Source organism: Vitis vinifera, chromosome 6 (assembly GCF_030704535.1).
Source record: "Vitis vinifera cultivar Pinot Noir 40024 chromosome 6, ASM3070453v1".
Lineage (NCBI taxonomy): Eukaryota > Viridiplantae > Streptophyta > Magnoliopsida > Vitales > Vitaceae > Vitis > Vitis vinifera.
In genome coordinates, this window is record NC_081810.1 from 18,963,168 (window position 1) to 18,975,045 (window position 11,878).

An 11,878-nucleotide genomic window follows, 5' to 3' on the forward strand; every position below is an offset into this window, starting at 1 on the left:
ATAAAAATAAATAGCAAACTAATCTAAAATTTACAACATCATGCTAAAGGAAAATAATTCTTAAGTGGCATGATGATTTACTTCTCACATGAATCATTAAAGAAATACAAACCCAAATCTCAACAAGAGTCATAACACCTGTGCTAAACACTGTCAATCAAGGGAGTGCATTATGCAAACTGAAGTTTTAAAATCATTTCACTTTCTAAGAACTAAACTTCAATCTTCCACAAAAATCTATGTGTATTGGTTCCTTAGATTCCGAGAATAATATGCTAAACTAGTCTCACCCCCCAACCTATCTCTTTTCAACACTTTAGCAAACTGACCAAAATCAATAAGAAAAGAACACACTTTCATCTTTTTTTTTTTTTTTTTTTTTTTTTTTTTTTTTTTTTTTTTTTTTTTTTTTTTTCAGGGTAGCTTTATGGGGTACTCTTTCTGACTTGTCCATGTAATGGGGGTCCATCGATGACTCCCAACCAATTAAGGTTTAGGGCACCACGTTTTAAGGATCTTTCAACCACTAACTCCTCGGATTTTTCCCCAAACTTTTAAGAATGAATTTCTAATACCCAAGCATCTACCATATGCTAACTTTACCTATTCACCCTTGTAACGAGCATTGAGGTCGGTGACTCCCAACCAATTAAGGCTTAGGGCACCAGGCTTTAAAGGCTTTCACCATATACCCCTCAGACCTTGCTCGGGTTTCAAGGCAAGCAAACAACTTTCTTTATTTCAAAGGCTCATTGGCCTTTTGCAGGGTGTTCCAATTTTTATCAAATGAGGTCAAATATACCAAGTCTCAAAATTATCCTAAGTCAAGAGGGAAATAGCTTTTCATCTTATAATCGGAAACTAATGTGCACAGTGTGTGGATAGCTTAAAGTGGAAGAACTAACTTCAATTACAGTAGAAGTTTCAACAATTGAACCACTTTAGTAAGCATAATCCATACTCTAAGTCAAGTGAAAAACAACAGTTCAATTTCTCTTGGTTTAATTTGAAAATTTTTCCTCAAAATTCATGGAGAATAGAGTAACAAGAGTAAAAAGTAAAAACTACAACTAATTAACCAATATAATTGCAATACCAAAAAGGTTTAGACTACTTCCTTCCTCATACCCCCCAACCGAACTGAGCATTGTCCTTAATGTGATTTGAGTGACTGTAATAAAAGGGAGGAAGTGGTACCTCCATGCTGATATCAAATTCGAATATTGATTGGGGAAAACCACATGTTTCAAAAAGAATAGAATATGTGAGAAAAGGAAATAATAATAACTTAATGCTAACTTTTAACAAGAAAAATTCAACTTGTATTACTTTGAGTTCATTTGATTACAATGCTAAAGACAAGTAACACAAGGAATCCCATATATAGTACCAAAATACTGGGATTTCTTTTCAACTAAAACAAAACAAGCATAAAAACATAAATAGCAAATATATATAATGTCTGATGAGTGGGGTGATGGTGCTAAGCAGAAGGATCTGCCTCCTCTGTAGGTGGATCAGCTGGGGCTTCTGGCTCTGGAGGAAGAGACTCTGAAGGCTGAGAGTGTGGCTCTGGTGGAGTAGCAGTGGAGGGCTCTACAGCTTGTGGTAGATCGAAATGGACTTGAAGCTGCCTTAGGATGGCAGCTTGTTGAGCCTGAGAGGCTAACATCTGCTCCTGGCATGCTTTGATGGCTGCCAACTCTTGAGCAAAATTGCTCTGGGACGCTGTAAGAGTCTCCAATGCTCGGCACAGCTCTCGATATTCGGATATAGGGATGGCCATCCTCGGCTCAGCTGATGTGGATGGCTGTGATGCAGCAGGTGCAGCTGGTGAAGCTCGAGGGATGGCAGGAGTAGCAAGTGTTATACCTTCAGGTGCATGTCTTGGGGAGGCTCTCCTTGCTGCTGGCTGAGGCTGCCCAGGATGATCAATTTTGTAGGCCATCATATTATTCCATTTATCAAGGGTAAATGGCTCACGACATATTCTCTTTCTTTCCTGCTGAGGCTCAGAGGGGTATCCAAGATGCTCCAAAACTTGGCATAGCAGCCGTGGGAAGAGGAGGGGAATGCAATCTGCTCTTTAAAGCTTCTTCTTGTGAACCTTCTCCTCAAAGTAGAGAAGGGCTGCCATGATCAGATGATGAGGCCCAAAGAAGAATCCTTCTGACATCTTGTACAAGGCTTCCAGGAGAATTCCCCTTCTTTGGGTCCAATGCTGCAGGGGATAGATATTATGCCTCAAAAAGGCATCAATCAAAAACATCACTAGAGGTAGCTCCCCCCTCAGCAAATGTGATCGATTTGCAGCTCCTCTGGTTAGTGTGCGAACCATCTCTAACTCAGTAGGATTTACCCAAGCTTTAAAATTGTCGAATTGGGTTGGCTCAAAAGGAATTTGCAGGGCTTCAGCAATATGTCTTGCTCCCAAAATACCATGTCTTCCATCAATTATAAAATGAATCAAGGTTGGATTTCTTACTTCTTTGGTTGTCATGGTCTGGTAGAAGTCCGTGACTACCCGGGGATAGAAAAAATCCCTTGGAGCTAGCAGATACTCCATATGATATCTCCTCAGCAGCTGGAAGGATTGGGCAAGCTCTGGCCTCACTCTGAATGCTGTTAAATCGAAGCAAAGCTCAGAATGGAATGCCCGTGTTCGACAATCCAAGTTTCCTTCGATTGGGGGCTGGGGCAGCATTGGCCTTCGGATCACTTCTTCCAGAGGTGCTTCAGCTGCAATTTGGGGCTCTGGAATTGGCGCTTGAGGCTCCTGAGCTTTTTCTTGGGGTGCCGGAGATGGTACCGGCGATGGAATTGGAGTTGCTTCAGGTGAGGGAATTGGCGAGGGAACCGGTGACGGCACTGGAGTTTGAACCAGTGAAGGATTTGGGGACTGCTCAGGGGATTGCTCAGTCAAATCAATTGGTTCAGAGCTCTCAACCCTGGTTTTCTTCTTCAATGGCTGACCGCCTGACCTTGTTAAATATCGCCTTGCCGGCGGCTTTGGTGGCGCCGGCTTCACTGGAGAAGGATTTGGTCTCGACGGCGAAGGCTTTGGAGCAGGTTCTGGAACAGAACCTGGACTTGGCTCCTTTCGCAGACTCCTTTTGCGATTCGAAGGGGATGAAGACTTTGCCCCTTGTGTTCGTGCCATTTTGGAATACCGAAACTTTAGCCGGTGCTGCTGAACGGAGAAGACGACCGGAGGTTCGGACGGCGTGGCTTGGCGAAGAAGATGAAGGGGCTGCGAGAATGGTGCTCTGATTTTTGAAACCCTTTTTGCAGCACTTTTGACCGGTATAAATAGGAAAAACGGAAGCCCAGGGGTCAGTTTAAGTTTCGCAACAAAACGCCAATTTTGCAGCAACTTGCCATTTTCGCAGCAACTTCGCAGTGAGTTTCGCAGCTGCGAAATTGATGTCACTGTGCTGCGGAGTGGCACTCGTGTGCCAAAACCACTTTCGCAATTGCGAAATGCCCTGCGGAATGAGACTTTTGGTGCGAAATCACGCTTTTCCATTTCGCAATGAGTTTCGCAGCTGCGAAATGGGTTCTACTGTACTGCGAAGTGGCACTCGTGTGCCAAATTCACTTTCGCAGCTGCAAAATACACTCGCAGAGGCTTCTACAGTGCTGCGGAATGGTTTGGCAGCAAAATGCTCAGTTCGCAGAAGTTTCCTTCTCTCTGCGAAATTTCGCAGAGCTCTGTTTTTCCCCTGTTTCTGCTCTGTTTCGGCTCCAATTTCGACCCGATTTTTTTTCTTTTCAATCCCCTTGAAATTTCTTCCACCTGGGATCATTTTAAACAATTAAAACACACTTAAAAACATGATTTAAGATCAAAAACTAAGATCAAAAGTATGGAAACAACTTAAAAATTTTACAAAATTTACAAAAATTTTGGACTGTGGTTAAGACCACGTCCAGCAAACCCTTTTCACTTAGGCTTTTTGAGGTTCAAGGAGGTTGATTGCCTCCTTTTCTGATTTGAATGACTCCATGAACGGCTTAAGACGATATCCATTGACTCTAAAGCTATCCTTGCCATTGGAATTCAATAAGTCCACCACTCCATTGGAATATACTCGGTGAATAACAAATGGACCAATCCACCTTGACTTGAGCTTCCCAGGAAAGATATGGAGTCTTGTGTCATACATCAAAACTTTTTGCCCTTCCTGATTCAGTTTGCCCGGATCCCATTTGAAGCTTGCATCCTTCACTTGAGACTTGGTTTGAGATGAAGATATTACGACAGGACATTGATTATTTTCTTCAAGATATGTATATTTCAGCTCCACAGGTAAAGGCTTCAGATTGAATTTTGGAATTTCTTTTTCAGCGGCTGCCTCCTCTTCTTCATTGAACAAAGGTAGAATTTCTTCTATCTTTCTCCAACTTTGTAGAGTAGCAAGCCCAATAGGCGATTCAGAAAAACCTTCCTCAATATCCTCAAGATTTTCATTCAACTTATCTTGCATATGTTGATTACAGTGCTCCTCCACCAAAGTATCAATTACACATAACTCTTCTGGACCTTCTTCTTCTTCCGGAGTGATTTGATTTTTAGACATATAGAAAATATTTAGATCCAGTGTCATATTACCAAAAGTGAGTTGCATAAGCCCATTTCTACAGTTGATGATTGCATTTGAAGTTGCAAGAAATGACCTTCCAAGGATGATAGGAACTAAATTAGCTTCCTTTACAGTAGGATCAGTATCAAGAACAACAAAATCTACAGGATAGTAGAAATTATCTACTTGAACCAATACATCCTCAATTACTCCTCTTGGAATTTTCACTGATCTATCTGCCAAAGATAAAGTGATTGCTGTTGGCTTCAACTCTCCAAGTCCTAGTTGCTTGTAGACAGAGTATGGAAGCAAATTCACACTTGCTCCCAAGTCTAGCAAGGCTTTCTCCACTACCTTTCCTCCAATCATGACTGAAATGGTAGGACTTCCAGGGTCTTTGTACTTCGAAGGAGACTTACACTGTAAGATTGCACTTACTTGCTCAGTCAAGAAGGCTTTCTTGTTTACAGTCAACCCTCTTTTGATCGTACACAAGTCCTTTAGGAATTTTGCATACGTTGGAACTTGTTTGATCATATCCAGCAGTGGAATATTAACTTTCACTTGCCTCAATACTTCTAGGATTTCAGCTGCATTTCTAACCCCCTTTTTCCCATGTAATGCTTGAGGAAAAGGTGGAAAAGTTGATTTCTTCAGCATTTTTTCCTTCAGAAGCTCTTTCTCTGGAATTGCTTTCATTGTTGAATCAGAGTCCTTCTTCTCTTCGCTGATCTCACTCTCTTTATCTTCCATTTCCTTCCCTTTCTTCATCTCTTCTTCTTTTTCAACATGTGGCTTGGGTGTTGGCTGCTCAATTTTTTTACCACTCCTTAGAGTGATCAAAGCTTTCACATCTTTCACCTGTGATGATTCTCCCTCATGGATTTCCACTTCATGGACACCTTTGGGATTTTGGTTAGGTTGAGAAGGAAATCTTCCTTTTTCTTGCAGTGTATTCAAATTTGTAAGCCTGGAAATTGAATATTGGATGTTATCAAACTTTTGGTTCATTTCATTTTGCATTCCATCCATTCTTTTGTTCAACACACTCTCCATTCTATCCATTCTTTGATCAACTCGAGCATTGGTGGCTTCTTGCTTTCCCACAAAATCTCCCACTACCTTGCTGAGATTGGCTATTATTTGTTCAATACTTGAAGATTGCTGAGATGGTGGATCCGGCTGTTGGTATTGAGTTGCTCTGGCCTTCCATGAGAAATTTGGATGATTCCTCCAACTTGAATTGTAGGTATTTCCATATGGAGCATTGTTATTGGGCCTGAATTGTCTAACAACATTTGCTTGATCTCTATACATTTCCCTTTCAACTGAAATTGCAGGGCACTCCTCTACCAAATGTTCAAATGATTGACAATTGGGACACAACTTCACTTGCACTGGTGCTTCAGCAACAGCTTGCACTTCATGCATTCTTTTCAGCTCCAGCTCCTCCAATCTTCTTGTCATAGCTGCCAACTTTGCTTTCATGTCATCATCTTCTTTCAAATTATACATCCCAGCCTTTGCATTGTAAGCATTCAACTGAGACTTCATCTTTCCCACTTCTCCTTTGGTTGGTTCATCCCATCCCCTTGAAACATCAGCTACATAGTTCAAGAAATCCATAGCTTCCTCTGGATTTTTGCTCATGAAATCTCCTCCACACATTGTCTCGAGGAGTTGCTTCATTGAGGATGACATACCATCATAGAAATAGCTCACCAATAGCCATGTATCAAAGCCATGGTGAGGACAAGCATTTATAGCTTCCATGTATCTTTCCCAACACTCATAGAATTTCTCATTCTCTTTAGCTGAGAAGTTTGAAATTTGCCTTTTCAAGCCATTTGTTCTATGAGTAGGAAAAAATTTCTTAAGGAATTCAGCTTGTAAATCAGTCCAAGAGCGGATACTCCTTGGCCTTAAAGAATTAAGCCAAATTTTGGCCTTATCCTTTAAAGTAAAAGGAAATAACTTAAGCCTCATCAAGTCAATTGAAGCTCCTCCCTCTTGGAATGTATTACAAACATCTTCAAATTCCTTGATGTGTGCATACGGATTCTCACTTTCCATCCCATGGAAAGTTGGTAGAAGTGGAACAAGATACGGTCTGATCACTAGCTGCTCTGTAGGGGGCACTATACATGATGGTGCACTCATACGAGGTGGATGCATACGGTCCCTCATTGATCGGAATTCATTGAGATTGTCTTGACGACCTTGGTGACTATGCTGATCTTCAGGTGCAGCCTCCATGATATTCAAGATTACCTCAAATTCTCCTCTTTGAGGTGTATCACACTTAACAAGCCTTCCTCCAATGTCTCGTATCCACTTGGGCATACACAACTAGTATCTACCTGCAACTTAAATAAAAACAGAGGACAACAAGAGAAACAGGGCTACAACAACAAAATTAAACTAGACTAAATTTTAAAAAGATAAACTTAGATTATGAATAAACAAAGAAAGAATGAAAATTAGTAAAGCGAAAGAAACTTTACCAACTTGTGATGAAAATCACAAGTGCTTAAAAAATGGTATCACAATGAACTTGACACTCACTTCCCGGCAACGGCGCCATTTGATTCGTCCCTAGCAGCGGAAGTGGCAATGGCACCATCTGATTTGGGGTTCGATCCTCGGCAACGGCGCCATTTGACTCATGCCCAATTGGTGTCTCAGCTGATTTATGTTCAGCTGGTGCTCCTTGATTGAGGAAGTGATCAACAAAATTTATACCTATAACACCATACACTAGGGTAGCAAATACAAAGCTACTATAGTATAGTGGCTCTAGGATCGTTCACTGGGAATGATTTGCAAGCAATCAATGATACCAATTCCAAGTGAATTGGTCTTGTTTCATTTCACGGTTAGCTTAAGGAATAAAACACAAACTTTGATTTGTAAAGGTTGAGATTTAAACTAACTAACTTAACAGAAGTTTGGAATAATTTAGGAAGAAAAGCATTCCTTGGAGATTTAGGTTCACTGGGGTGGTTCCTCATGCAAAAGACATAGCTCCGGTCAGATGGTTCATTTCCTCGCATTAGAGATTCAACCTATAGTCAATTCTCTAACCGGTGATGTACAGAGACTCCTTCAATTAGATTTCACTTTAATTCTCTCACTGATACAACTTGCAATGGTTCATGCCTCTCACGAGCACTTACCATTCAAGGTGATCTTTAACCTTGGATTCCCCTTCACAAACTCGCAAGAGATAACTAATGGATGTCTCCTAGGAGTCCAAAAGCTTACCAAGTGTTGGTAATTCCAGAAAATCCTACCTTGAAGTCACCTACCAGAGGCTCGCAAGGGGTAAACTAGTGCATTTCCACGGTTGGAAATCACTTGCCTTACCAAGTGTTGGCCCAGGTGACTCTAAGGTGTTTTAAGTTAACTAAAAACATTGAAATCACTAAAGGATTTCACTTCCTCTTCATTACTAGCTAAAACCACAGAGCTTTGCATTCTTGCACTTGGAACCTTCCCCGGCAACCTTAGCTCCAAGGAATTGGAGGTTTAGTTACTCATTCTCTGGGGAAAACTCCTCAGAGAATTCATAACTTAGAAATAAAATGAAAATACAAAGTGAGAAGGTAAGGCAGTAGAAAGACAAGACTTTACTTGCTTACCAAACGTTTTCAGAAGGAACTCTTCCCTTAGAGAACAGGCTCCCGAGAGGTATATATATCAACAAAATATAAAACTAATTGTTACAAAGATATTTGGTCTTTTTACTAACTTAAAAACTAAGGAATCATGTAATTGGTGGTTTACAAGGAGTATTTTGGGATTTAGACAACAAAAATCTAATGGAAAATATCTCCCAATGTCGGTAGCAAGCTTCGGGAGGCTTCAGGAGCCATTTCGCAGGTGAAAAATGAGGCCTGCGAAATTTCGCAGACACCCAAGAGGGCTGCGAAATTATCTTGCAAGACCGAGCTATCTTCACTAGGCTGCAAAGTTGGCTTCCATCTTGAGGTTTCCAGCTCCCTTCTCGCGGCATGGTTCGTGCATCGTTAGAAGGAGAAACACCTTACTGTACAAAAGTGCTGCGAAATTCTCGTAACACATGGCTGATTCCGCAACACTTTAGAGTGTCTGGCTTGTAATGGCTGCAACTTCTTCGTTTCAATTCCGAATCGCACACCGTTTGAAGCATTGGAGTGTTGACTTCCTGAGCTTTGAAATGGTATATAGCTTGCATCATTTGGACTTCAGAAAGTACTCCAAAAGTGGCTGCTACGACTGTCATCAAGAATATGCTCCATGACTGATCCTCTTTGCTTTTTCTCCTTGCAATCCGGATTCACTCTTGGCAATTGAATTCTAAGCTTTGCCCAAGATTCCTCATAGCTCTCCTCATTCTTGACTTGCTTTGGCGATCAAAATACTATCAAAAACACCAAAACTTGCACAAAGTGATCAAAATTGCTTTAAAGGATCCTTAACATGCCAATTGAGTTAAAAGGCCTAAACTACTACTCAAAAGTGTTAAAAAGGATTAATTAAAAGCTATCAAATAGCACTTTTTGAGTCAAATGAGTTCAAGGACATGGTGGTGGAGCTCATGACCACTGCTGGGTACTTCAATATTGGCGACTTTATTCCGTCCATCGCATGGCTGGACATCCAAGGGATCCAGCGCGGGATGAAGCATTTACATAGGAAGTTCGACCGGTTATTAACAAAGATGATGGAGGAGCACACGGCGTCAGCCCATGAGCGAAAGGGAAACCCAGATTTTCTGGACGTAATCATGGCAAACCAAGAAAATTCTACAGGGGAGAAGCTCACTATTACCAACATTAAAGCACTCCTCCTGGTATGCATAGTTAAAGCTCGTCTTCAATTTTGTTTTCCGATATTTTCTTTCCGGAAACAGCACTTTTATTGCTTTTAGATATGTACGTTTTTATCAGGTAGCCATTTTAGGGGCACATCACTATTCTTTATTTTTGGACTATTTTTTTCTTTTTCCACTTGCATGGTTGTTTTCATATGCTCAGCTGCATGGCACAAGAAAATTGTGAAAAATGATTGGTTCTCTGATCAGACCTTCTGCACCAAAACACGCTTTTCTCTATGTTATAAAATCGGTTTACATGATTTTTCAACCAGCTTCCTTGAACTTGAACTTTTGCTAGGGCTAATGCAAAAAATGATTGATCTCAATTTTCAATAGCGTTTGATTACATAAATTTCAAGTATGTGAACATATTTTTGTTTCCTTGGCTAGAATTTATTTACTGCAGGAACAGACACTTCATCGAGCGTAATCGAGTGGTCTCTGGCTGAGATGTTGAAAAACCCGAGCATCCTCAAGCGTGCTCACGAAGAAATGGATCAAGTGATTGGAAGGAGCCGGCGGCTCGTGGAGTCTGACTTGCCAAAACTTCCATACCTACAAGCCATATGCAAGGAAAGCTTCCGGAAGCACCCATCCACCCCGTTGAACCTTCCTCGTGTCTCAACCCAAGCATGTGAAGTGAACGGCTACTACATCCCAGAGAACACTAGACTTAGCGTGAACATATGGGCAATTGGGCGAGACCCTAATGTCTGGGAAAGCCCGGAAGAATTCAGGCCAGAAAGGTTTTTAAGTGGAAGAAATGAAAAAATTGATCCTCGTGGAAATGATTTTGAGTTGATCCCGTTTGGGGCTGGACGAAGGATTTGCGCTGGCACTAGAATGGGAATAGTGCTGGTTGAGTACATTTTAGGGACGTTGGTACATTCATTTGACTGGAAAATGCCGGATGGAGTTGAGATCAACATGGACGAAGCTTTCGGGCTTGCACTGCAGAAGGCAGTTTCTCTTTCGGCCATGGTGACACCAAGGCTTCACCAGAGTGCGTATGCAGTCTGAGCTCAAACCGCTCAGACCAAAACCCAGGCCTCGCTGCTATATGGCATGGATGCAGTTAAGTAGAAAATATTTTGGGATGCCTGTGGCTTAGTATAAGATGTATTAGCTCAAAGATGGTCGTTTCATTCTACCACCAAGCCATATGCATCTATGCATAATCTATTGATTTAGGCTCGATTTGGTTATAGTTTTTGTTTTTTTGTCTTCCAAATCAGTAAATAGTAGGGGTATTTTTGTCCTATGTAGTGATTCTTTTTGTTTGATTGATTATATTTGGATCCTTCAAAAATATATGGTCAGAGCCATCTCCATCTTTTCACTTCTTGTGCTGCAGAATGGGATTGGCTTAGATCGTTAGTCTAATGTTAACCCCCTTCAAATCTAATTATTCATACCCAATTTTGACACGAAAGAGCCATTGTCATGAAAGGGGGACCAGGGACCTCAGCACCCTTGGTTCATCATTTTGGTACGATGCCAACTCTACCACATAACCACCATTTAGATATCTATCCTTTTATTTTTGGCATGTGAACTTATAGTGGGTGGCTGACCTTGAATCCAGTAGTTATCATGATATATATGGCTGTGTTGAAACTAACCACCATTTAGATATCTATCCTTTTATTTTTGGCATGTGAACTTATAGTAAGTCCGATTTATGTCCAAGGGTCAAATTTAAATCTCTCTTCAATCTAATGGCTAAGAACTTCCCAACTTTATTTAATACTTAATGTATCCAATAATTGTAATCGAGTAATCCAATGACAAGTACCTTCAATGATTATTTTGGCAAAAGAAATAATATAAGTTTGTTATTTTATGATATAATAAATTTATTAATACTTTCCTTTTTCAAAATATGTAATTAGTTGTAATTTCATTATATAATATATAAATTAAGTTATTTGCAATTTTAAAATATGCTCATTTTGTATTTTTTTAAGTGTTATTTAAAAATTACACAATTTTGTTTTATAAAAAGTATTTAGTACTTTTAATTTTATAATTTACAAACATTAATTTATACTATTTTCTTAAAATATTTAGTTTAGTATGCATATTATTAGTTGTTTTCTCAGATCTCAAGTTCCAATCAAAAAAATATTTATGATTTGTTTTTGTTAATTTGTGTCTTGTTTTCAATTTAATTAATGAAATTTTATTTGATCAAAAAGTTCATTATAAACCAATTTTAAAAATCTAATCCTTTATTATATTTTGATATGGTTTTGATAAAAATGTCTTTATTATTATTATTTTTTATAAAAATAATTATTATTTTTGAAATATATTGTAAATATTTAAAATAATTAAAAATATTTAGATCAAAAATCGATTATTTTTCAAACAAAAATATGAAAGTGATAAATTTGCAAATATGGGGAATATTTAATCCTTTTAATCGATTATTTCA

The 11,878-nt window shown here is 39.6% G+C and overlaps 1 protein-coding gene across 1 annotated transcript; it reads left to right on the forward strand.

Annotated features, from left to right (window-relative positions):
- Positions 1-2,964: 2,964 nt before the first annotated feature.
- Positions 2,965-10,780, forward strand: LOC100267840 (flavonoid 3',5'-hydroxylase 2-like). The gene is made up of 3 exons (XM_010653372.2): positions 2,965-3,261; positions 9,130-9,417; positions 9,832-10,780. Exons 1-3 carry the CDS (start codon positions 2,965-2,967, stop codon positions 10,459-10,461), a joined length of 1,215 nt encoding a protein of 404 aa, XP_010651674.1. The 3' UTR covers positions 10,462-10,780.
- Positions 10,781-11,878: the final 1,098 nt, after the last annotated feature.